This window comes from Vulpes vulpes, chromosome 4, assembly GCF_048418805.1.
Source record: "Vulpes vulpes isolate BD-2025 chromosome 4, VulVul3, whole genome shotgun sequence".
Lineage (NCBI taxonomy): Eukaryota > Metazoa > Chordata > Mammalia > Carnivora > Canidae > Vulpes > Vulpes vulpes.
Window position 1 is genome coordinate 47,640,411 of NC_132783.1, and position 27,749 is coordinate 47,668,159.

General features: G+C 42.9%; 1 protein-coding gene across 3 annotated transcripts in view; it reads left to right on the forward strand.

Annotated features, from left to right (window-relative positions):
- The window catches only part of UNC5C (unc-5 netrin receptor C), a 353,473-nt gene that overhangs the window by 314,269 nt on the left and 11,455 nt on the right, over positions 1-27,749 (forward strand). For all 3 annotated transcript variants that reach the window (XM_026015628.2, XM_026015627.2, XM_072755605.1), the window contains 4 exons: positions 4,360-4,528; positions 7,636-7,869; positions 22,877-23,026; positions 25,267-25,431. In XM_026015628.2, the coding sequence (XP_025871413.1) occupies positions 4,360-4,528; positions 7,636-7,869; positions 22,877-23,026; positions 25,267-25,431 (718 nt within the window). The remainder of the gene's footprint in view (positions 1-4,359; positions 4,529-7,635; positions 7,870-22,876; positions 23,027-25,266; positions 25,432-27,749) is intronic.

Consider the following 27,749-nt stretch of genomic DNA (forward strand, 5'->3'; position numbering starts at 1 on the left):
AAAATACACGGCTGTGTCAGAGAAACCAAATCATTTGTGCTTGAAATCTAGCTTTGCCTGTTACTAGTTTTGAGGCTGTAGGCAAGTGTGTTAATATCTCTAGATTTCAGTTTCCTCTCCTGGAAAAAGAAGTAATATAAAGACTTACCCTAACTCCCTTACAGGTGTGCCGTGAGCAGCAAATGCAATTGCTTTTGTGAAAGTTTTGTAAATTAGGCACTTCTGTGTAGAAGTTATCCTCACTGACAACAGCAGGCAAAGGATGAGAAAATCTCTCTGACAGGAAACTCAAACTCCTCTCTGAGGGACTTTGTCCTGGAGGCTTCAGAATCCATCCAGCATTTACCATATTATCCTCACTGGACTTTGAAAAGCCGTGAAAACTTTATTGTTCATTACCAACCTTCTACTTAATTGCTGCTTCTGCAGCTAATTTTTGCTTTGTGTTCATTTCCATGTCATCTGCAGTTAATATTTAGAGAATGTTTGCTGAAATATCTCAGGTAACACGTGAGTCCTACAGGAGTGGAGCCCTCTGCAAAAACATGAGTCAGATTTATTTATACGTATTTTCTGCTAGTTTTGTCCTGTATATTTTCATGTCCCTTGTTCATGTAAAGAAAGGAGATGTGGAACTAAATGCTCTGACCTTTGGTTTTACATAGTTAAATCTTGATCTTCCCTAAGTCATGCCTTCCAGATATGCTTAGACATGTTTCTGATTTCAACACTCCTTCTTTCATCTTGCAAACAAAAAGATTCTTATCATTATTTCTCCTTTGTTTTTCATTCCCCATTACGAATTCCACTTCACCACTTCCCCTATTCATTACATTCTTGCACCTCACTGGGTTAATAAATTCTTTTGACACCTACTGCCCCTTCCTTCTCTCACTATCCCTCCTCCAAAAATGGTGCCCATCAATATTGCATGCCAGGGGTGTGCTTGGAGAGTACAGGTCTGACAGCTCCCCAACCCAGCAGGGAGGCTTCTCCTTTCTGTTCCAACTCAGTGATGAGAAGAACCCCTCCTCTTTTTGCCTCAAGCGCCGGCTGTTAACAGCAGAATGAGAGACAGATGTTTCCAATCTCCCAACTATATTGCAAGGACCACTTGAAATGGATTCCACTTAAATCTCCTTCCTTAAAAGTTTAATGCTCACTTATCAAGGTACACTTGTAACTAAAAGGTAAGAGTAGTGCTCAGGAAAATGTAGCCACTGCTTTTTGCTCCCCCCCCCACCCCATGGTAGGAAAAGTAGAAATAGCAAGAAGGCTACTGCTTAGAACAGATAGTATAATATTGACTACACCACAATGAAACCAAAACTTCATCATGTACTAAGAGAATAAATTTCAGAGTGGAGGGAAGGAAGAAAAACTGGATTAAGAGGAAATGAAAACGAAGGGATAAAGGGGATGGTAAAGACTTCTCAAGCTGCCAACAACCTTATTTCCCAAAGTACCTTTCCAAGTACTTTGATAACTTTGGATTTAATAAAACTTTGTTGTTACTCATTGAAGATGGAAAATACTCAAGACTAAAAGGAGATAAAAATTTTTATTTTCTGAATAGGAAGAAAGAAAAGCCCTAGGTTGGTAAGATCTTGGTGAAATTTTTGAAGGAGAGGAAGCAGTGATAACCAAGTTTTATGAAGGAGAAAATATGTCAAAATTTAATTGAATTCTTAGAATGAAGGATAGTAATTGTCAAGAGCTAAGGACTAAGATGTGACCTTACTGTGGTTGCCACAGTTTTGTGGATGCTGATAGATGACACAAGAGACAGGACAGTTTTTCACTCACAGCAATAGCACTATCAAGAGTTTTCTCATTTTAGTGTCAATTCCTAAAACCCCAGTTTCAAAGGGCGATGCAGAAGGGGTCAGATGACATCTACACACTCAGTGGTTGCATTCCAGGAAGGACCCCTGAGCTTAGAGAACCTGTATTTTTATAATGGGAAGTAGACATGTTTACAATTTGCTCCAAAGATAAGCAGTATCTTTATCTTCCAAGGTGATTGCTATACAAGTGTCTTGAAAAGACAGAAACATGAAAGATCCATGGAGAATTGTCTTCCAACACTATATGTGTGTGTGTGTGTGTATATCACATGTATATCACAAATATTTATGATATATATATATATATATATATACACACACACATATATATATAAAAACAGCTGCCATCTTCACTGAGTGTTAAATTAGGGTAAGCCATAGCTATAAGCTAACTTCTAAATTATTTAGTATTTAATGTATTAACCATAGATTTAAAAAATCCTAGAGGAAAATCCTTTTCAAGTGGCCATCACAATTATAAAGGAATTTGATATGTCTATTGTAATACCTGTGTGAATGAAATGGAAAGATATGAACTGGACAATGTAACAATGTATATTTTATATTTTATATTTGGCTAAACCAATAAATTCTAATTTGATGTGAGGCTAAAGAGAGGTTTCAAGTAGTATATTTGAAAAGGTCTTTGCTCTATTCTTATACTATAGTGTTATCCATGATTGGAACCAGAACATAAATGGCAGGCATATCAGATTTATGGAGGATAAAAGACCGGAAGAGTTGGCCAATATTTGGAGGAAAGACATCAATAAGAAATAGATGACCTGAAATTTTCTCCGAAACTGTTAAGGTGAAATTAAATAGCTAAATATAAATTTCTGGACATAGGTTCAAAAGCCATCACTGCAACCACAAAACTATAGAGATTTAGCTTAAGAGCCTTTCATGTTAGGAATACACAGAGTGGTTAGCCTTAACAAATTACTTAACCTTCTTGGGGCTTCAGTGCCTCATTTTATAAAGGAGACACTTAACCATATCATCTCCACCTTCCTGTGTAACTCAAGTGTGCAACAATATTTATAAATACTTGACTGAGAATAATCTAAGGCAACAATTTTGCAAAGCATTGATTCATCGACATATTCCAAGGAAGGATAGTAGTCCTGCTATGCTGCCTATTTGACTATAATATTCATCTCCAGATGCCTCACTTCAGTGAAAACATTGGAACACTAACAGACATATGTATGAGAGTGAAGATACAAATATAGGGGGAGACCTGGAAACCATGCTTTTCTAGTTGAAGTTCAAAAACTGAGGATATTTAGTCTGAAATAAGACTTTAGAGGCATCATAACAATAGTTAAACATTTGAAAGACTCTCATGGCAAAGTGGGGAGAAAGCAGGCCAAAGATACGTGGAGAGAAGTGACAGGAAGACAGATTGTGTTTACCCTGAGAACGTTTTGTAAATTCAAATTGATACTAGATGAGGGGACCCTCAGCAGTAGTGGAGTACAATTTGGATGTGTCTAAAGCACTATTCATATGTAGCGTATTGTAGAGAGGTCTCTACTTTGGAGGGATGGTGGTGTTTGTTGAACCCAAGAGCCCTGCCTCCTCTGAAACTCTGAGTTCTTGATTTCTTAGCCACAATGTTCTGACAGAGTAGTTTTGAGTATTGTTGTTGAGAAAGCATTGGCTTTAGTCTCAGGACTGGCACTTGTACAATTTTGGGAAATCCACTCAATACTTTGGGACTATTGCTTACATATCAACTGATACCTTGGGTTAATTTTTCCTTTTGTTCGTTGATTATAGTCTTATTAGAGAAGGTCTTAAGACAATTTAAAAAAATATGGAAATAAAGAATTTAGATCTTTGAGGTTCTTTCCACCCAGATCCTGAGTATGAAGCATACAAGTAGGGAGATTCCATTTTGAATTCTAGAACTATAGAACATAGTTCTATAGTCTGTCTGGTCATACTTGAAAGAATGAATCTGCTCCACTAGCCTGAATTATTCCTGAAAGTCATTTGGAAGAAGTTTAGCTCTAGGGTGTCTTTACTCTGAAGTGATTTTTTTGAAGTATTTCTCAAGTCAGGTCCTAAAAAAAAAAAAAAAAAAAACGAAAATACTTGAAACTCTGTGAGAGCAAGGGCAAGTATTATCAGAAAATATGGTATGTAACCTCATAAGGACTCTGTTCCTTCTTGTTCCATCCTAAAAGTATTGGTTCGTGAATTCAGAGGAAATTACCAAAGGTAGACCTGTATCTGGGAGAAGGGGATCAAAGAGGTACTGGTGATTCACTGTTATAAATCTCTCCAGTCTTGAAAATAAAGTCTTGGTATAAAGGACATGTCTTCCCATTTAATTCTGCCTCTCCACTCCCCAACCCCAAATAACAAACACACACACACACACACACACACAAACTCCCAGGAAGAAACAATTTGTACAACTTCATATCTAAAATCACAATGAGAACATAGTAAATGGATGCTATGGAAATGTCACTGATGCCAATCTCTGCTCTTCTCCTAGGCCACCCATGGAAGACACTCAGACACTCTTGACTCCTGTGGTAAGCTGTGGACCTCCAGGAGCCCTGCTGACCCGCCCGGTCATCCTCACTATGCATCACTGCGCAGATCCCAATACCGAGGACTGGAAGATACAGCTCAAGAACCAAGCAGCACAGGGACAGTGGGAGGTGAGCTTCCCTTGGGATAAAGACAGAACATAAGAGCAATCCATGCAGATAAACTGGAGTAATTATGGGAAGGCTTTTATTTTGAAAGCAGAACATGCATGGAATTTTAGCTTGCACTCAAAAGAAGAGAGAGAGAAGGAGAGAGTGATGAGAAGGAGAGAGTGATGAGAAGAGAGGAGGGAGGGAGAGAGACTAGTTTCTGAGTGATTTATCTACTGATGGGGAGGCACAATGAGAATGATGGTCAAGCATTAGCCAACTCCTAGGGAAAGTGCATTTGAGAATCTTACACTAGCCCCATTTGGAACATACATACTATGTCTTAGGATGGGAAACCTCTATTTTTTTTTTTTAATTTGCAGGTAGAGAAACATTGCACCTGGGTTAGAAAATGGTAGGCATTGTAGACACGTATAGTTCTTCTGAACTGTACTTGGGAAAACAGAAAGGGTGCATCTCCTAAGCTCCACTAGAATGAAGAACACCTTTGATGTCTTAGCTCTCTGTGGCTGTTGCCATCATAACTTAAGGATAGTGCCTCAAACAGATCTCATTCTCTACATCAGAACTCTGCAGTTAGCACTGGAAGTTATGTAGAAATGAATTTGTTAGATTTACCATGTAAATTTTACCTAGTAACTAAAAGAACAGCTTGTGTATCTTCATTGTCATCCCTTGAAAAGACAGTTATCTATTGTGTAAGTAGGAAAAAGCCAAATTAAACATTACATTTTAGAATATTCTCAAAAAGCATATTTCAGGAATATGTCTATCAAAAATGTCTAAATTATAGACATATATAATTTATATATAAATTATATAGACTAAAAAATAGTTTTTGAAAGCTACTTCTGTATTTTTGTGTAATCATTATAAAGTATCTAATCCATATATTATCAACTTTGTAATTACTTATAGTTATTTTTCTTTTAGGAAAGAAATTTTGAGGAGAAATATACAAGAAGATTCAATTATTTAATATTACAAGAAAGAGGAGTATGAGAGTTAGAAGGGTATCCCTGGATTTACTGTAATTTCCTTCCTAAGGACAGGAAGGATGGCCACATGTGGGGATCACTCCTTGCCAGAGCACCAAAAGTCCAGGACTGAAGTCTAGGTGTATACTTTATGTTGAGCTATGACCAGACTTAACTAGATATGACTTCCAGTCCATTTAAGCTTGAGATGATTTATCTCAAAAAAGTCCCAAAATCTTAATCTCAGAGTGATTCTAAATTGTTTCCACAAAACTCTGCTTAATTCCCTAGTGCCCTATTTCTGGACTTCAGTAATAATAACACTAGCAAACAACAATAAAATGAAATAAAGAGATGAAAAGAGTAGAAGAGGGCAGTGCTTAAGAATATAAGATGCACCTGTGGCAGGGACATGGTGCATCTCTATTCTCAACTATGTCTTACTGGAGGCTTTCTGTAACATGCTTCATGGGATTTTTGAGGCTTGTCATCACCCTGCTGGAGAAAAAGAGAAAAAAAAAAGCACTTCTTTTCAGGTGTCCTTTGGGGCTAAAATAAACCTGAAGGTATTGAGTTTCCTTCTCTCTTGATAGTACAAGCACAGTTGAAGAAATGATTTTGTGGATGGCATTAAACCCCCCTCATACTATCGCTCAGATGATGTCACAAGGCCTAGCTAATAAACAACCACCCAAGTGGCACTTTCTTTCATATCTTTGTTCAGTCCCAGAGACTCAATTTATGATGACACATTCTTTCTTTCTTTTTTTTTTTTTTTTACAAATAGCCATTTGCTCACCATGAACCAGGCCCACTGAGCTATGGTGGGAATCAAAGCAGATGTAGTTCCGGCCTCTGTAGAGAGTACAAGCAGCCTAATGTGGAGGCAGAGTCAGGCCCACACATGTATTTTATTTCTACCACGTGGAGTTTGCTTTTAATTTGGATTAATTAAAAGTTGGCAAATTTCACATAAAAAATTTGAACTTCCAGCTTCTCTTGAAAAATACAAGGACCAGCATTTCTGCATGGCTGCGATGGGCAGAGCACAGGGGAGACTGAGCTCTTTAAACAAGCTTGTGTTTCCACTTCACCCCAGTCTCCACCACGCCATATTGTCTTCTGCCCTACCTGCTTCACACATTCTTATTACCTGGATACCTGGAGAGGCATGTGGAATTTTGATCCTTGGTTTATGGATCCTGCAACTGGTCTTTCATATGACTTTCTTCTGTGGCCTGAGTCATTCAGATAGTTCAAAACTTAGTTGAGTTAGTAACCATTTTAAAAATATTCATCACTTCCATTTATTTTTATTTCTTGCTAAATATCTTCAAAAGCTGGAAGGTTAGGCTGTTTAACCAGAGAAGAGTATCTTAGAGGCATCGAGTTTGTCATATTGTACTTTCTGTAGAGTCCAGCAGCCCAGAATATTGAGAAAAAGCAATGTATTGCTTTGGAAAGTCATTGGCAGGTGAGTTTGGAGGAACACAGTAGAATGGTATTGCATAAATCCTTAATTTCTCTAAGTCTTTTCAAACCCCTACATTTTTAAGGAAAAACTTACTCTCTAATGACATTGAAATAAAATAGTACTCTTAAATCCAATCAGAAACTTAGAGATTAAAACATTAAATTCGAATAAATGGGTAATAAGCTCAGGTACACTGAAATTAAGAGGATAATTCATGAAATTCTTGTGGAATTTTATGTCAATTCCAGTAATGTAGATTCCTATATCAAAAAAGTGCTAGAGGACATCTAAAAACAAATATTAGCAGTATGAAGGCAAGGGGAAGTAAGGGAAAGCATGATTAAGAATGGAAATAGAGGTAAAATAAAGCCTGAGGAAGGGAAAAAAGAAAGAAAGAAGAAAAAAAAAGAAAGAAATAAATAAAGAAAGAAAGAAAGAAAGAGAAAGAAAGAAAGAAAGAAAGAAAGAAAGAAAGAAAGAAGAAAGAAAGAAAGAAAGAAAGAAAGAAAGAAAGAAAGAAAGAAAGAAAAAGAAAGAGGAAAAAGGATGATCAACACTTAGCAGAAGAGGTCCTGCTCAGTCTACCTGGCCCCCATCATGGCGGCCAACAAAATCCACAGTGACTCAACCACTGCCTCTTCCTTCTTGTCTTTCAGGATGTGGTAGTGGTTGGGGAGGAAAACTTCACCACCCCCTGCTACATTCAGCTGGACGCAGAGGCTTGCCACCTCCTCACAGAGAACCTCAGTACCTATGCCCTGGTTGGGCAGTCCACCACCAAAGCTGCTGCAAAGCGCCTGAAGCTGGCCATCTTCGGGCCACTTTGCTGCTCCTCTCTGGAGTACAGTGTTCGAGTCTACTGTCTGGATGACACCCAGGATGCCCTGAAGGTAAGCAGCTCCTGTCCGCATCTCCTGCTTGACCTTTGCACACCGAAGCCAAGGTTTGGCGTGGCAGTGCACACCCAGAGAAGATGTGTATGTTTGTGCACCCAAGTGCATGACCCAAAGTATCTGGCCCCAAAAGAGGCAATTAAAAAAAAAAAATGAGACATTTCTCTGAGGCCATGCTGATAAATGAGTTGTTTCCATTGTGCTGATTCCTCCCAAGGGCTACTTTTGTTTACCTTCCTTGATTTCCTTTAATGAAAAATTTAGAAGAAGTGGAAGAATTTGGCAACGAGATGTGGATGGTAAATAATCTGCTTCCATGTTTATCTCAGCTGTGTGCTTCCTATAAAAGGAATTGGCGTAATTGCTCACGCTGTATGTCCCTCTTGTGTGCCACTTCATTTATATGCTTTCCCATTCTTTTTACGAGGACTGTGAGGAAGAGGGTTAGCATTTGACAACAGGCTGCTGCTTTGCAGAATAAATGAGCTTAATTCCTGGTGCTATTATTGTGATTCATTTTATCCCATTTGAAGCTTTAAAAGATATAGTAAGTGCCTTTGAAGACGTTATGATCTAGAAGGAGGAATAAAAGAAATATGCCAAGGAATAAGAGACAAGTCAGAGTCCGATAAACACCATCAATTAATGGAAAGTTCTGTGGGAGGGAGTTCAGGGTGGGGGACATAATATTGTTTTGAGGACATCTGAAAAGGCGCTAACATTTGAAATTAGTCCAAATGAAAGGTAGAGTTTGACCAGCATAATGGGAAAAAATACAGAATTTCTAGGTGAAGTGAACAGCGTGAAGAAACACAGAGGGAACAGTACAGACTCCACACAAGCATATTATTTCCAGAAACCCTAGAAAGATATATAAGAGTTTTATTGTGATGGACCTCAACTGCCAGAGAGAGGAGTTGAGATTCAGGATCTTGAGTTACTGGAAAGCCAGTGGAGAAATTTAAACCAACCCAAAATATGATTAGAAATATCCATTGGGCATATTAGTCTGACATCAGTGGAAAGATAGAGTCAAGAAGAGAAGCGTAAAAAAAAAAAAAAAAAAAAAAAAAAAGAAGAGAAGCGTAAAGAATCAAGGAAAGATCTGGGCTGATGGTGGAGAAGTGAGAAGGGAATGAGGTGCGGAAGGTCCTGTAGTATAACTCCCATGGGACCTGGTGGCCAACACTGAATGGGTGGAGCAGAAGAGCAAGTGTGCCTCTAAATAACAGTAACACTTAGAGGGCAGATAGCTTTGTGGTGACTTTGCTTTTGGAACGTCAAAGTAGAGGTATGACTTATACATCAGGACAAAGATGTCCCAGGGATAGTTAGAAATATGGGTGTCGCTTTCCGGAAAAGAGCAGATCCTAAAGTCGAGACTCAGGAACCAATTATATAATACTGATATTTGTCACCTTTGTGATCAGGGACAATATCAAGGGAGAGCAGAGGGATAAGATAAGCAACATTGTCAAAAATAACAAGCATAGGGACACCTGGGTGGTTCAGCAGTTGAGCGTCTGCCTTCCGCCCAGGACGTGATCCCAGGTTCTGGGACCGAGTCCCACATCGGAGGCTGCTGGGGTAGCACCCTGCTTGGGGTGCTATCTGCGGAGAGCCTGCTTCTCCCTCTGCCTGTTTCTCTGCCTTTCTCTCTGTATCTCTCGGGAATAAATAAATAAATCTTAAAAAAAAGGAAAAGAAAAAAGCATTAGTGAGAACTTCCTATGTGCTGAGCATGATTCAAAGTGTTTATTAGCTCATTTAATCCTTACAGCAACCCTGTAAAATACCATTAATCCCACTTTTGAGATGTTCGATTTAGGGCACAGAAAAATTAAGTAGTTTTCTCTAGGTCACAAACTATTGCGTAGAGAAAGCAGGCTTCACGCCTGGGAACTGGCTGCAGTCTAGACTCCACTGGTAATGTGGGTTGCTGGAAGAGCCGCACCTTAGAACATAGAGACCTAGAGGTGCCCTGCCATTGCAGGGGCTGAGGAAGGGCAGTCAGGAGCTATAGAAGGAAGAGCACCCAGAGGAGGAAAAGAAGTGGAAGGAAAATGTGTCAGGGTAGCCAAGGGAAGAATTTTTTTCTACATATCAAAGTATTTCCTTCTGGAGTTTCCATCCAGAAAGTAGTTCTAGGTCATGAAAACAGAGTGTCTCAGGTTAGGTCCACGGAGGGGATGAGACACAGGATATATTTTTGATGGTTGACCTTGTAAGAGTTTCTGATGTTGAATAAATGATGTGAACACACAGCTGTAAGTGTAAAGCTTATGGTTATTTCTTTTATATTCCTTGCAGATGTGCTACTTCTAAGGCACTGTCAGAAAAGAAATCATCCTAGGCTTAATTTCTGCATAGGGAAAACCGTATTTGTAGTGGAGCCATGGGATCTGATTAAGGCAAATCTTTTAACCGTTCCAAGAAAAATCATTGTAAAAAGCATACTATGGAAGATCTACATCATATTTAAAATGTTTGATACATGTATTTTATATTCACACAGATAGTTCTTATACTTAGGCACACTTGATCTTTCTTCCCACCAGAAACACACAAATCTGCCCCAAACGGTAATAATTCATTAAAATAATTTTAATTTTTTGAATTAGTGAGAGGAAATGCAAATGGTCAACGCTGGGAAAGATCGACAAACAGATTTGAGCAGCAGAAACAACCCAAGAGCAGTTTGAATCACGGTCAGTGATTTCCAAATAGACATTTATAAATTCTCAGCATCTGGGGATCCAGCACTTAGCTTGAAACAAATATGAATAATGGATAAGGCTTTCTTGCACCTCATGGCCTTTTAATAATGTAGAAATACCAAAATCCTAGTTATAGGTAAACGGTCTATCCAACACACTGAAGAGACAATTAGTTCAGTCCCAGCGACGCTGCCTAACACCCACGCTTGAATCAGAACCTTGGGGTGCTTTGCAGACAGGCCCTTTCTTACCTGAATTCTGCCTCTGGCACCCGCCTTCCAGTGCTCCCCACCAGTCTCTCTGCCATCTCTCTGCTTCCCATCATTGTCCATAAATCCTCCCCTCCAAACACCTCTTCCTCCTGCAGGCCCACCAGCTCCCTGCGCACACTCTTCCCAGGTTAGCAGTTCTCCATCCCATGCACGTGGGAGTCAGTTGGGGAGCTTTAACAAAGACTTACTCTGCAGTCCCAACCCAAGGGTTCTGATCTAATTGGTGTGGATATTGGTTATGATAAAAAGCAGGAATATTCTCGATATGTTCACTTTCAGACATTGGGCCACGGGTTTTTCTTTTACCATTCCCTAGGTTATTCTGTTGTGCAGAATAAAATAAAATTAAGAACTGTTATCCAGGGACGCCTGGGTGGCTTAGCGGTTGAGGCTCTGCCTTTGGCTCAGGGTGTGATCCCGGGGTCCTGGGATCAAGTCATGCATCGGGTGCCCCGCAGGGAGCCTGCTTCTGCCTCTGCCTATGTCTCTGCCTCTCTCTGTGTCTCTCATGAATAAATAAATAAAATCTTTAAAACAAATACTGTTATCCTAAACACTTTCACTGATATTTTTTTGGAACTTTCATCTTACTGAGGACAAACTTTCCTAATCCTTGAACTACTCTCTCCACCTCCTTCACAGCTCACATTAACTGCAACTGGATCTTCCATGTGACACGGCATCCCTCAGAATCCCTGCAGGGAATACCACCCTCCCTCTAAGTAAGCATAAGGCTGAGAGGATGAGTTCCAGTACTTCTCATACCTCTGACTGCTTCCAGGGCATTGTTTTACTTGGAGGGCTGGCTTTTTCTACCGCTGTTCTTATTCTGATATTCTGTTATTCATTATCTATTTCAGATCCAGAGCCCAGAATCTCCTAGTACCTACCCCTAGCCTAGCAGTACCTGCCTCATGGTCTTCCTTTCCACTCCTCTTATTCCTATCATCCTTTCAAATTCAAAGACACCGCTCATTACAGTTCTTTGCCCAAAGTTATTCTGGTGACCTTCACATCATCCCCCGTTATCCATCTGCCAGGGTAGATTTGCTCTGGATTTCACCCTCATTAGCATCTCCACCTGCCAAGATCCCCACCTCAGAAGCTCCCGATTTCTGACCACATCTGACCTTCCATCTCACACACAAAGGCAGGCCACGGTTGGATCTTAAGGAAGACCTCCTTCAATCTCTTCTCGTGTCCTGGTCCACGAACCCTCCTCTGTGCTCCCCCAAATCTCCAGGGAACTTACTTGCAGTCTAAATCTCTTGCCAGCTGGAGCTGCTGAGGGTTTCTCTAATTTCCACAGCTAAAGATGACTGGCACTGAACAAGCCCTCTGGTTTTACTTCCAGGTTGTGGTGTTGCTCTGACAACCATAATTTTTTTAAAAAAATATATTTTTTATTTATTTATGAGAGACACAGACAGAGGGAGGAGAAGCAGGCTCCCTGCAGGGAGCCCCATGCGGGACTCAATCCCGGGACCCCAGGATCATGACCTGAGCCAAAGGCAGGCGCTCAACCACTGAGCCACCCACACACCCTCAACCATAAATTTCTGCTTGAGTGTATCCTACTCCCCGGGTGGCTGCCCTGAGCTGTGCCTCCCCTGTTTCTCTGCACTCCTTTTTATCCCTTCTTGGCTCTCCTCAGATCTCACAGGGGCTTCTTCCAGGTCCCTGACTACACAGCAGCCCCTTCATGCTTTGCAATGACCTGACTCCTACTGCACCACTCAGAGGACACTCCCGTAGAGCCTGTCCTTTACTCTTTGAACCTTTTATTTCAGCCTCTCCTCATCTGGCCTGCGCTCTGATGAAAAGGAGCTCTGCTTCCTTGTTTGCACTTGAATCCAGCTCAGTCATCTACCCCCTCCATCTCCAGTACAGCAATTGGTGACCCAAAGTGAGTGGGTCTCCTCAGGCTTGATACTTTCTTATAGTTACCACTGCGTCCTGAGGATTCCTTTGGAATTACAGAAACCCTCCCAGAATGTTAGACTGGGGCAGAGAGGGAGCCCAGCGGAGTGCTCCTCCTCAGAGTTTCAGAACTACACAACATGGAGAGCTAACTAGAAAAATCTGGCCCAGTGTCTGGAAGTGAACATATTGAGAATATTAATTCCCGCTTTTTATCATATGTGCTTATACTGTCCATATGGATGGGGAGGAAAAAAAAAAAAGGAGACCACCACATGAGTTGGTGTCAAGGAGGCACTGATGCATCCTTTCATCTCCCCACCCAGCTCTTTGAGGGCAGCAGCCCTGGTGACACTTTCCCTCAGTTTTGTTAAGCCTGCAGGCGAAAATGGTCCCCTGAAACTTAAAAGCTGTGTTTCACAATTTGGAAGCATTGCTGAGAATTAGAATGCCAGAGGTGAGTGCCAATATAAAAGCCAAGGCTGCTAGGAGATAAGAGGTTCTCAGCCACCTTTAGGGTGGGTTTTTCTCCCGTTCATGTGCATGTGCTCAAGGGACCAGTGGGAGCAATGTGCAGGGTGAGCTCATGTGGAGGAATAAAGATGGAAGAATTGCAAAAAACCCTTTAGAAGCAATCCTGTGCTCACATAGCGAGGTTCTATCGTAAAGATTTAGGTCCGTCAATGATCACAGTATCTCTGTTTCCCTCCTCTTTGGGTGATTAAAGTGATAATATTGGCGTTTCCCTCTCATTATTTGCAAAGACTTAAATCTTCCTATAAAAAAACCAGAAATGAATAGAGAGCAAGATTATATTTGGGTAAGTTTTAAAACACTCAGAGAGAAACATACATCAACATGGAAATAAGGCATCTCTGTCCCACTATCCTGAGGGTACAATTTCTGAGATTTTTCCTTTTGTAATAAAGAGGTTTATAGTAAACCCTGAGATGCAGAACCTAAAAGAAGAGTTATTTGCATACATTATGGGCAGCATGTGATGTTTATTGAATTTCTGACAAATGTATACGCGATATGAACTGAATATGTAAATTAACATAAGCTGGCTCTCTTCATGCAGTCATTTGGCATGGAGCAGAGTGTTCTTTGGATTTCTTCAGCTTTCACATACCCTAATTCAGGCTGCGGTCTAGTATAGAAACTCCGTGAAAGATCAGATTATGTGGAAAATAAGAGAAAATGAAAGAAATGCTGAAAATGAGAGGAAGTGGGAGGTCTACTCGAGAGTTGTGTGATACTCAGTCTCTTGGCTGCAGCTGTAGACAAGCAGAGGTAGCCTGGAGAAGCTTTTGTTTTCATCGTGCCACCTGATGCCTTCCACTGGCCTTCTGACACCCCCTCCATGGCAGCTGTGACCCTGCAGAACCCAGAGCCCCTCAAGCCTGCCTCTTCTGGGCTTATGAAGGCTGGCCCTCTTTTAAATTGGCCCCATTAGCCTTAGGTTTTCTTTCAGTTCCCTCAAACAACCTCACAGCTAGCTTGACCCATGTTTTATACTTTCAGGACGCTGGTCTCTTCAGTTAAGTTAATCTATGTGTACATGTAACACAAGTATTAAATGACAGCAAAAAATACATAAAAGGATGAAAATGTGTTTTTCTTATCATTCTGCTGAGTGTATGGAAGGAAGTGTGGTGTGGTGTGGTAGGGGAACTAGAGTTAGGCTGGCTAACTCAATTGGTCCTGCAGCTCCTCAGGTTTGTGGCTCTGGTCATTGAACTTGACCTCTTTGACTAACAGTCACTTGATCTACATCAGGGACACTGAGAAGATTCAAGGAGATCAAAGTTATTACATTTCCTAGCACTAAACAGGGGCTTGATGATGTTCATTATCCCTAGATGGGCATTTAGATATAACGGCATTGTGAAGATAATACCTCAATGATGATATTAAATCTAATTGTACTCTAATTTGTGAGGTGAGTTTCAGGACTGTAGGCAGGCTAGTTGGTCAGCCATTTAGGGACAGGGATCTTTTTGGTGGGTCTAGATTTACTGAATCTTTATTATCCTCTCATGAGACTTGGCCCTGCCCTACCCTGTATTTTGGAAATGACCTGCCATGTTGAATTTATTTTTTTGAGAGAGAGAAAGAAAAGAGAGGAAAAAATAAAAGTGCTGGTACACAGTATAGAGGCCCCCAAAGATATCTCTTTACAAAATGTTCAGAACCTGTAAATGTGTTACCTCACATGACAGAAGGGACTTTGCAAATATGATGAGGCATATGGACCTTTACATGAAGAGATTATCCTGGATTTTCTGGGTGGATCTAATCTAATTACATGGTGCTTGAAAGTGAAGAATTTGTCTTAGCTATCTATAGTCCCAGGGAGCCATAACCATGGAGGAGAGACCAGAAAGATGTACCATTGTGATTTTGAAGATGGAGGAAAGGGACCCTGAGTCCAAGAATGTCAGCCTCTGGAAGGTTTTGGAAAAGACAAAAAAGCAAACTCTCCAAAAAGGAAGGCAGCCCTAAGAACACCTTGACTTTAGCTCAGTGGGACTGAGGTCACACTTTTGATCTACACAACTTCAAGGTAATAAATTTGTGTTGTATAAAGTCATTAAGCTCATGGTGAATTCTTATGGCAAAAATAGAAACTAATGTGGAAATTTTAAAATGGCATATTCAGTGACAAAAAGAAATAAAGATGATTTCAGAAGTTTTAGAACAACCTAAAATGTCCTATTCCTAATTCCAAAGATGTGAGGGATCATCTTCTCCTTAGAAATATGCCCAGAGGTGGACAAGTGACACTGCCACTTCCTCAAATGCCACCCTTCGGCATTTTGCTTTAAAAGTGTCACAGAGTGCCCTGACTGGGCAGGCTAGACGTGGCAGCTCTGACCGAGCATCTGTGGCAGTGGCAGCTGTGGGAGCAGCAGGCAGAGCCCTGGAAATGAAGTGACTTGACGGGGAGTGTTTGCACATGGTCACCAGAGTCTGGCCGTGTTATCGTGAGGACGAGGCATGGCAGGCACACTCGGGGGAGAGCACAGCACCCCGGTGTGAGCTCAGGAGGAAGAGGTAGCAAAGCCAGCAGTGGTGACCCGAGCAGGTGGGAGAGGTGGCCCACAGTTGGATGTGCACCCCCCCACCCCCGGGCCCTGCAGCCAGAGGCCACAGGCCAGAGGAGGAATCAGCGCAGTGGAACGGAGAGCAGCTTGGCTGAAGCGCTGGCAGGGACCAGCAGAGAAGGACAGCCACTCTCTGTGGCCTCTGTTTGGGAGGCATGCAGGCCCATAGCTGTGAGAGCGACAGAAGGCCTCCCTGGCGAAAAGAGAAATTTCTCATTCCCCATGACAAGGGCAGGTCTCAACACAGACTTAAAGAATTAACAGGAGCAAGACAAGGTTCTATAAAATCTGAATGGAGATGTGATTTTTTTAAAAACCAAGACACCCTTGAAGGTTGGTGTTTATGAGGCCCGAGTGGAGGCTGAATGTGGCCTTGAGACCCCTGGCCCAGATGATAGAAGTGTGGAAAGGGTGGGGCACAGGGCCTGAGCTGCCCAACTCAGTCTCCGGTGCTTGGTCCAACACTGGGAACAGAGCATGGAGCGGGGTGCCTCCCTGCCCATCTGTCCCTGGGTGGAAAACCTCTGGAGTGCAAGGCCCACCTGCTTGGGATCCCAGGGCCGGCCTTAGGCCCCTAGGCAGCACTGAGTATAGCCCAATCAGGCCTTTCCATTTCCATCAAGAATAGAGAGTGCGCAGACAAATCACATCCACACAATACAGAGAATGAAGCCAGACAACATAAAACAAAGCCTTGATTTAACCTCCTTCCAGCCTTCTCTTCCAGAAGAAATTTTAATGCATTATATGAGATTCAAGTATAATCATTTGTTTCCTCCTTTCTCCAGCTGATAAGATTTCTATTAAGAAAAAGAAAGAAGTGCTAAGAGGGCAGTGAGGAAAAGGAGAGAGTGGGGTGTGGGGCGGAGGGAAGGCTAAAGGCTAGATAACCCACAAGCAGGATGACGGCTTCTGGAGGAAGGGGAAGCGAAAACACGTGCCTCCAACAAAGGAGGCCATACGGTGCAGAGCCCCCGTAAGAGAGGAAACCGGTTCTGGAGCAGGAGTAGGGTGAGCACAGAGCCCGGAGAACAGAGCCAGGGCCCCAGCACCTCACACAGTTCCTGGCACAAAGCGCCCCCCAGGCAGAGACGTCTCACATCCGTAAACTTGCGCTTCAAGTGGCTCAGTGCGTGCAGCTGTGTTGCCTGGGGCTCCCCCGCGCACTAGCTATGAGACTGACACGTGGCCTGGAGGCAGATGCGGTCAACCCCAGCAATAAAGCAGCATGAAAAATTCTGGGGTGAGGAAAACCAGAGTGTGGGAGCTGTAAGGCTCCTCCCTCTTGCCTTGTCCTGTGACGCCTTGATGACAGCTGATCCTCTGGGCTAAGAGCCTGGGAGAGTTCTGGGTACAGGCCAGAGGGACTCCCTGTGTACGTATGCACAGGCCTTTAAAACAGCTAAGATTTATTGTGGCTCTTAAGTGGCCCACACTAATGGCTGGGCATGGATAATGTCTTGGTTTAATTGGTTATTGTGAAAGCCGCTTGTTTCTACTGTGGAATCTCTTGTCCCTGCCTTTCGAGCGATCCCTCTCAGGCCTCCCAAATCAATACAGCCCTCACCCAGGGCCACCCGAGAACCTGTGCTGGGCAGCCAGCGAGCAGGGCAAGCAGCCATCTGAGGATTGCTCAGACCCCGGCGGGCCCTAGACTCACACACGCAGGGCCTGCTCCTGGGGACTTGGGTGTGTTGCCACAGAAAGGGGAGCTAGGGATACCTCTGCCAATAAGTGACTCCTGAGAGGGTCTTCCCAATGTTAAGTTGCAGGGTGGAGATAGAAGTGACAAAGGAAGGCCGAAAGTGACCCCTTCTCGTTGAAGCAGAGCAAGCTCATTAAAGCCAAAGGGAGAGTCACCCAGAACCAAAACAAGGCCCTAGGTGGGAGTGCCACCGAGAGAGAGAGGACAATCCTTGCAAAGGAAGGTGGTGTTTCTGTTTCTGAGAACAAAGAGCCTCGACGATCCTAATTCCTATTGTGGCATTTCTTTCCAAGGTCACTTTATCTTTTCTGAAGTCTGACTACATCTTTTGACCTTAAAAAAACGTTTGTTCTTATTCTGTCTTAAGGTGCATGAAATATCCTAACTGTGTGATCCAAAAGCAGCTGTCTGAAAGCTGGCTGAGAGCTGAGCACAGTTTTGGGGTTATGTGTTTACATGGTGATCTCCCCTCCATGAGTGCTGTGCAGCGGGTTTGGGGACTCGTCTGTGTGCCCCAGAGCCTGACATGGTTCCGCAGGGCATGGATGTTTTACTGATGTTGAATGAATACTCTCAGGAAGATTAAGGAGAGGAAAGCATTTAACTGTAAAGCTATATCTTATTGATTCATACATTTGTTATTTTTATGTCCTCTTCCTTCTGTGTATCCTATGTATAATAAAATGATTTCATGCAGAAGGAATTCAGAAAATCAAGCTTTTTGAAATATAAGTTACAGCATATTTTTAAGTAGGATCTGCTGTAACATATCTGAAGTTATAACAGTTAAAAACATAGCAATATGGAACACAAGCCTGACCAGTGTATCAAATGGGCTGGCTTCTTCTCTCTTCTGACGTAAAATTTATATAGGTGACCCTTGAACAATATGGGAGTTATGGGCACCAACCCCTGCACACAGTTGAAAATCTGCATATAACTTTTGACTTCCCAAAAACTTAACTACCAATAGCCTACTGTTGACCAGAAGCCTTACCAATGGCATTAAATAGCTGATTAACACATTTTGTATGTTATATGCATTATGCACTGTATGCTATCCATAAATAAGCTAGAGAAAAGAAAATGTTATTAAGAAAATTTTAAGGAAGAGAAAAAATCATTTGTGGCAGTGTCCTGTAGTTGTCAGAAAAAAATCAGTGTGTAAGAAGACACATGAAGTTCAAACCTGTGTATGGGATATGCTCTATGTGTCAAGTCATCTCTGACTCATGTAGTTTTAGATGATTTCAGTTTCCAGGATTTGTTTTCTTGATTGATTCCAATATCTTTAATTCACTTTAATATTTTTAATTTGTGCTTTGGTCATTGTCTTTATTTTGTCCTGTCTCCTTGAAGTTGAACATCCTGAATGTGATATCAGTTGCTACTTCTCAGGGAGAACATTACATTTAAGTTTGGTAAGGGTTCTTCTTACCAAATCATTTATTCCAGGGCTGATTTCTCCCAGAAGTAGCAATGAAAGGACACCTGCCAAAGCCAGTGGTCTCCAAAATGGCCCTCACACGGCCCAGACTCAGTGAACTTTGGGGACAAAAAAGATAATAATACTTCTGTGTTGATTCATCTTAGCTCATACTTTTAACAGTAACTTACTGATGTGTTGATATTGGTATATCATTTATAAAGAAGCATAGAATTCATGCTCAATTTTCTTACCAATAGGCATATGCAGTATGCTTGGAGAGGGACCTCTGCTTAAAAAAAAAAAAGAAAAAGAAAAAAAAGTCTTACTTGTTTATTTGAGAGAGAGAAAGTGAGCAAGAGCAAATGAGAGAGCACAAGCGGGGGTAGGGACAGCAGCAGAAGGAGAAGCAGACTCCCGGCTGACCAGGGAGCCCAATGAGGGGTTCCGTCCCAGGATTCCAAGATCACAGCCTGAGCCCAAAGCAGTCACTTAACTGACTGAGCCACCCAGGCACCCCAGAGGGACCTCTTCTTTAAGCATGGGTCCATGCTGATGGACAGTTTCTCTATCACCAGGGTTCATGTCAAATCAAAGGGGACAAAAAATTAGGTTCCCCCAGCTTAGTGTAGAAGTTTTTTATCATTCCCGTTGCTGGAAAAATAGCTTAAGAATATGGAGATGTGGGGCAGCCCCGGTGGCTCAGCGGTTTAGCACCGCCTTCAGCCCAGAGCCGGATTCCAGAGACCCGGGATCAAGTCCTACATCAGGCTTGCTGCATGGAGCCTGCTTCTCCCTCTGCCTGTGTCTCTGCCTCTCTCTCTCTCTATGTCTCTGATGAATAAATAAATAAAATCTTAAAAAAAAAAAAAAAAGGAAATGGAGATGTGTTCTCTGGCTCTATTATTTTTAAGATGACATTTTACTGGGGCACCTGGGTGGCTCAGTCGGTTAAGTGTCTGACCTTGGTTTCAGCTCAGGTCATGATCTTAAGGGTATGGAGATCAAGCCCCACCTCAGCGCCAGGCTCAGCGGGGAGTCTGCTTGGGATTCTGTCTCCCTCTCCTTCTGCTCTTTTCTAACCAGCCCCCTGCTATCAAATAAACAAATCTTTAATCTTTAAAGGTAAAATAACATAAAATAAAATGGCATTTTACTCTGTACTTTCTCTCAAAAAAAAGAAAAAAAGGCTCACGCCAGAGCCATCATTCTCCACCAGTGAGAAGTCTCAATCATGCCTTTTGAGGTCAATGCCTAAGAAACCAAGGACTGAGGCTTATTCTTGGGCTGACTCCAACCCAGACTTTGCATTCAAATGTGGTATTAGATTTCTTGACTTCAAGGTCATGGCCAATAGGCAGTTTGGGTTTTTTTCACTGGTCCTCCCTGCCAAGAAAACTGATAATGTTCTCCATATCCTCTGGCAATCTATGTTGATTGTAGGAATGGGGTGGGGATTATATATTGTTGGGTACAATTTCCTCCCAGAATACAATGCATCTTCTTTTAGACATCCCAGGGAGATAATTTGGACATAATGAAGATCTATAGTAATCAGATAATTACTATCGATTGCTCTTTAGACGTCTTGATGAGGTAATTAGGGTGTACTGGAAAGAAGCTAGAACTGATTGATTGGCATGACTGTAATCTCAAAGATTTCTAATTATGTTTCTTTTCTTCTAATGGCTTATAAACAAACATCATTTTAGCTTTAGAATTTGTCAGGTGCCAGGTTCACTGGGAACATCAGCTTTCTCTATTATGCTAACTAGACACCGAACATGATCAACATAAGCTCATTATGCCTTGCTGCTGAAGCAGAAGAAACTGCAATTAACCCTCACTTTTCTTACTCATCTTCATTTCCACATGGCTAGATTCTTGTCGAGGAACGGAGTGTGAAGTGTTCCACGAGGAACATGTGCAACTCTGGGTTGGGTAGGTCTGTATGGCTTATTGGGGACCCTCAGAGCCTGCTGAGCTGTAGGCACAGCAGAGCCAGGGAACAACATATGTGTCCTGGTAGCTGACTGACTGGTTGGGAATCGGCTGACTGTTCAGACTCCTGTCACAAGTAATAGCTACTCATCAGCCAGCAAGGTTGCGTCCTCTCATGTAAATATTCTGAAGCAGCTGGACCATGCCCGTCTCTCCACCGATGCGCTGTTACCTCATCTCTTCCATTAAACACTAATTAGAGGAATCCGTGTCTGAGACCATATTCCACATCATGCTAATATCTCCTACACCTTATAGGACCTTTCAGCAGCTTCATTATTCATAATAGTAGCCTGACTTAAATATGATGGATGCTAAGAACCACTAAGAAGTAGCTCGAAATGAGCTGTTTACATCTAATCAATGATGTTGGTAAGCTCTGCACTTACTGGGCTACATGTGCGTGGGTTAGAATTCATTCAACAAATGCAAAGCGGATGTATTTCTGGGTAGAAAGCAATCTGGTTCCCATACTCACAGTTCTCCACTGTGATCCATCTGCGCTTGGTACTCCAGTAGGAGCCTAGTACAGGAATGACCTGGATGGGTGCCTGTTTTATGGAACCCCATGCTTCCAACTGAAATGTCACCAAAGAAGAAGATTGTGTTCTCCCTTTGTTTTAATCAAATCCATTATTTTCCTGAACCCTTAAAACAGAAAGAAGGAGGGAAGGAAGGAAGAGAGGAAGGGAGAAAGGAAGGAAGGGAGGAAGGAAGGAAGGAAGGAAGGAAGGAAGGAAGGAAGGAAGGAAGGAAGGAAAGAAGGGAGGGAGGGAGGGAGGGAGGGAGGAAGGAAGGAAGGAAGGAAGGAAGGAAGGAAGGAAGGAAGGGAGGAAGGGAGGCAGTGGGACTGGCCGGCCACAGATTGCCTACATATGTGTGTCGCTAAAACTTTTAAAGTGTAACAGGAGCAAAGTGCCTAGGGATGGTTCTGATAATAAAGGAAGATCCGCATGTTTTGTTCATTGATAACTTATGGTTTGCTGCTGTTTGGATAATTGGGGCTGTACTTGGAAATGCTTCGTTAACTCCCATTAGCTTGTTTGAGAAATGAAAGTATACTTAAAATTTGTCTTCGTGTTACATCTTTATAGTATAAGTAAAGTTACATAGCACAATTTTTAATCAGCCACAGTTCTTGAGAAATGAAGTCTTCTCTTCCAGATTTAATCTGAGTAATTGTTTAGTTCAGTATTTGGAGCTGATGAACCCTCCTAATCTGCATCAGTAGATTTTCCTCTAATGGGATATATAATGAGTATATTTTAATTTAGTGTTTGATAATTAGGAAAATTGTGCAATGAATAATTTTATGCAAAAATCATATTCTTTCTGTAGGTAAAGAAACTACAAAAAGTTGAAAAAATGCCCCAAATGCATTCCAAATATTCACTTGTTGGCTGGTTTTGCCAAGTCCAAGACATGGATTTGTTTTCTGGTGATTTGCCCTTTTCCCTAAAAGTTCATTGAAAATCTACTTACTTTAATTGTTTATATTTCTACCTGTTTTTTCCTTTCATTTGGAGTTCTTCTTGTTTGGGGTTCTGATTGTTATTTTCCATGATTTGATTAAATCTTCCACTTATCCATGGGGAAATGCAGACTGTATGAATTTGCCTCAGAACATATGATGTAGATTGCTGAAAGAGAGTTAACGGTCAGGAGGATTGAGTCACGCACAAACTGGCAGACCCTTCAGTTGGAGGGTCTCCAGGCTGCAGAAGTGGGAGTCTGCACGAGTTAGTTGTGGTATGGGGGAGGTATGGTGAGGAAACGTACTCATTTGATGAGAAAGCCAGCCAGAGGAAGTAATACGATTCAGTAATTTACTTTTGACTTTGGGCATGTCATTGTAGGAAGTATTGCAGCTTGAGAGACAGATGGGAGGACAGCTCCTAGAAGAACCTAAGGCTCTTCATTTTAAAGGCAGCACCCACAACTTGCGCTTGTCGATTCATGATATCACCCATTCCCTCTGGAAAAGTAAATTGCTGGCAAAGTATCAGGTAAGGTTCCCAAGCTGAACCAAAGGATTGGAGACAGTTCCAAGAAAGAAATCTAAAATTATTTAGACATAAGATATTCCTTTCCTTGAAATTAATTCTGGATCAGTACTTGTTTCTCCAAAATGGTGTAGAGCTATTTAGGATTTCTGAAAAATACTCTAGAATATTTGAAAGTATTTTTTTCTTAATTCTCCTTCAAATAATTGCACTGTTATTTTTTAATTTTTAGTAAAAGGACCTCTGAGTCCATTTCATTTTCAGAATAAATGTTAACACTGAATTGATAAAAGAAAAACAACCTCAAAAGTGTTTTCATAAGGAAAAACAGAAGAACGGTGTTACCCCACATGTGACACAAATTAGACCTCAGCCTTGCTAGGAAGGTATCTTTACATTGAAAACTTGGAAGGAACACCAGTTTGGACATTGAAATAGTACCTAAAAATAAAATTTTATCAGGATTTTATTAGATAACAGCATAAAAACACTGCTCCAAAGTATCACTGCATGGACACATGGGAAAGCAGAGGTGTTTCCAGGGGTTGTCACCCTGACCCCCAACCTCTCTGAGCCTGACCTCCCAGGAGGCTGTGCGATAGGATCTCCAACCTTGTACCCAGTCCCAAGAGATGCAGTCCACACTTAGATAAGCTTCATATCCCTCTCTACCTGCATGCAAATCCAATCCTATACCCAGCACTGCAGCTCCCCTGGTTGTGACTTCCTGGTATGTCAGTGAACATTACTAAGAGTGAAGGAGGATTTTTTCCAGCTCATTCTTAGTCTTGTATGTCTAGTACTTACACATAAATTGTAGGAAATAAATTTCTTAGCTTGCTAACTAACACCCTGGAGCTTTCACAAGGGGGTGCCTACCAGACTCTTCTGTATAACTCAGCACTTGGTAGAGGGATCAGGCTTTTGACTTTGCTATTAAATCTCTTCCTTTGCTTTCTTCTCTCCCTTATTTTGCAATCACCACAAAACCCCACAAATCTTACCCTTTTATGAACAGTATCCTTTGTGCAATCATAAAGGAAAATACTATTTTGATAACAATGATAATCTGATATTAGTTCAAGCCACGCCTGGCTGAATTGTTACCATCTGCCAGATACCCGTGCACTTTGATTTATCTCATCGGGTTTGATTAATCCCAGCAGGTCATGATTAGGTGCTCTTTTGCTTACTTTTTCACAGATAAGGAAAGTGAGGCCTGGGAAGGTTAACTTACCCCACACCACCACATAAGCGAGGGAAGGGTATTCTCATTTGTACTGAATTCAGCTCCAGAGCCGCCTCTGTTCTTAACTACGATAGTCTCCCTTTTCTTTCTTTCTTTCTTTCTTTCTTTCTTTCTTTCTTTCTTTCTTTCTTTCTTTCTTCTTTCTTTTTTTCTTTCTTTCTTTCTTCTTTCTTTCTTTCTTTCTTTCTTTCTTTCTTTCTTCTTTCTTTCTTTCTTCTTTCTTTCTTTTTCTTTCTTTCTTTCTTTCTCTTTCTTTTCTTTCTCTTTCTTTCTTTCTTTCTTCTTTCATCTTTCTCTTTCTTTCCTTCCTTCCTTCCTTCCTTCCTTCCTTCCTTCCTTCCTTCTTCTTTTTTTTCCTTTACTTTATGGAAACAAGATTCTGGGATGGACTCATTAGAGGCTTGGTGCTTTTTAGGCCAAGGATTTTCTGCGGCAGCTAATCGGGCCCATGGTTACCCGCTTGCAGTGGGTTTTGGCTTTCCCCTGTCCGGTGCAAAGGGAGCGTACAGGCATGAAAGGGAGCTGGATCAGTGCTTTACCCTTTAGACTTTCTTTGCTTTTCTCCAGAACACCACGGCAGGGATTCCTTTTAATGAGCAGTGACTGGAGTGTGCAGGTTTTATTTTGGGAATTTGCTAAACTTTTGAAAAATCTCATACAATGGCTTCTCTTGTAAACGATAGAGAAGTGGCAGACTGGTTAGCTATAGAGACACCGGAGGCTGACTCCCTGGGTTCATATCTCAGCTCCACCACTTACTAGCTGTGAGATTTGGGGTGGGAGTGGTGGTGGTGGGGGTGGTGGTGGTATTATTTAACATCTCCAGGCAGGCCTTGGCTTTCTCAAAAAGCATGTTGGGATGTCCCCATGCTAGGCTGTCATGAGTATTAATAGAATAACATGTACTCCTAAGAAAAGTACTTGGCAGTGTGGTATCTGAGAGTTGTTTTCAGCATTAATCCTTCATTGTGGTTTACATTGTTATATCCTCTAGGAAATTCCTTTTTATCATATCTGGAGTGGGTCGCAAAGAAACCTCCACTGCACGTTCACCCTGGAAAGATTTAGCCTGAACACAGTGGAGCTGGTTTGCAAACTCTGCGTGCGACAGGTGGAAGGAGAAGGGCAGATCTTCCAGCTACACTGCACCGTGTCAGAGGTAAGAAGCTCCTGCCACAGAAACCAGGAGAGAGGGCAGCCCCGGTGGCTTGGCGGTTTGGCACCGCCTTCGGTCCGGGGCGTGATCCTGGAGACCCGGGATTGAGTCCCACGTTGGGCTGCCTGCATGGAGCCTGCTTCTCCAACTCTGCCTGTGACTCTGTGTCTCTCAATAAATAAATAAAATCTTTTTAAAAAGAAAAGAAAAAAGAAACCAGGAGAGAGACTGACCTTGGGAAGGGGTGGGAGGGGGCGTGGAGGGTAAAGGTGTCTCAGCAGAGGCCATGTAGGAAGTCCTGAAACGCTTAGATGGGTCCTATTTATTAATAGGACAATATTTTTAGTGAACTCAGGGAGCTAGCTATATAGAAGAATATAATAGGAAATCCTTTTTGAAGAGTAAGTCTTTTGTATTTTATGACATGAATTTAAGGTCACGTTGTAACTTTTCACAGCAGACCCGAACTTCAGGCTCAGGTAGAATGTAAGTGGCGCGTACGTGGCGTGGCTCTCCCCAGAGCAGCCTGGGGTGCCAGGTCCTCCCGCCCTCCTTCCGAACAGGGGAGCCCCTCCACAGGGAGGAACAAAGGGAAAGGAGCCAAAGGGTCAGGAGGCAGCGCTTCCCGGGGCCTGGCCGAGCCCAGCTCGAGCCACTGGCTGCACCAGCCAGAGCCCAGGACTGTCCTATTTTAAAACTACGGCAGGACAGTCGATGATTTCAAAGGCGACTTCTCCCTCGCTGTCTCACCACGGTGACGGTGACGAGTGAACTGCCACCGCACCGTGCGGCTGCGCTCCATGTCCCACTTGGAGACGGTCTCCCTCAGCACAAGGCTCCGGGCGCCCCAGCCCTCTTTCCCACAGCTGCCCAGCCCAGCCGCGGCCACCACGTCCTGCTGTAGTTCCCTGAGACTTTTGCCTCATAAACAACTTTAGTCACAGACCCCGGTGACATTCATAAGGAATGATCTCGGTGTCAGGGCGCCATGGCAACCGCCCGGCCTCAGGCGCAGGCCCTATCTCCCAGGCGCACAGCACCACCCCTGCTGGCTCCGGAGGGTGTTTTCACTTTCCAAGCCCAGCAGGTCTGCAAAGTTCAATAACCACCCAGCTCCAGTGACAACAAAGGCTGCGGAATTTTGGAGGGGGGCGAGGACGTCTGCTCCTTTGATGCCTGCTTTCTGTTCAGTGTGAACGTTTGCTGTGTGATGAAAGCTGGATGGGGCGAGGCCCGAGTGAAAGGGAGCTGTCCAGTCCCCCGTTAACACCCAGGCCCCAGCCCCCAGCCCCCAGCCAGAGCCTCCCCCCCACCCCCCGCCCATCGCAGAGCCCAGACAGTTTTGCAAAGTGCCATCACAATTGAAGGACTTTCGTCCTTGTGCCAACGTAGAGGAAAGATGATTTCTTTTGCAACTTGGTGGCAGAGAGGCCAGCCTCTGGTGCGCCGAGGCCTTTGGCCGTCTGTGGCAGAGGAACACATGTCACTGAGGGAAGGGCAGAAATGACTGGAGTCAGATGACTTTGGGGATTAGGGGGCACTCTGCTGCTTTTACTTCTGGGTCACTGAGTCCCACCGCTGTGGTTAGCATCTGAATGCGGGTGTGTGCAGCCCACAGAGGGGAACTGGGGACATGTGGGGCTGGGTACTGACTAGAGGAGCAAGGCTCAGCTCTGAACAATTGATTCTGGAGAGCCCTGAGACCTGGATCCCCATCAAAAGCTCCGGGTAGGGGTATATTGTGACTGATAAAGCATAACCAAACAGAGAAAAGAGGCCATTTGTGGTTTCTTTCTCCTGCACAGGCCTCCTTCCTAGGGTCACAGGGCTAGCTGGCAGGTGGGCTGGGGTTGCAGTTCCAAAGTGCTGTCTTCTGAGAATGAGAATGAGCTGACTTGCCAGGAATGCACTGCCCCCTCCCCAATTGCCCACCACTCAAGGCACTCACCAGCAGTCATTTATAAAGCCATGGCCCTTGGCCTCTCCAGTCAAGAAGGACCTGTTGCCGCCCAGGGAGACCAGGCTGTGCTTGACATAGACCGCGGGGATGTCAGGGGTTGGCCAGTTGTTCCTCGCTGGGTGCTCTGGCCAGAGACTGCTTAACAAGAGACAAAGCCTTTAGTCTCACAGAGAAGGAGTCTAGGAATGAAAATGTCTGAAGGAGTAAAAGTAGGGGCCCGAATGCATGCCCAAATGTAAATAATAAAAGGTTTTACTTTTCTTTATTTTTTTAAAGAGGGATATGCGGGGAATAGTAACAGGGAAATTACCCATCAACATCCAGGGAAAAATCAGTGTAGTGAAGAGGAGGAAATTTAAAG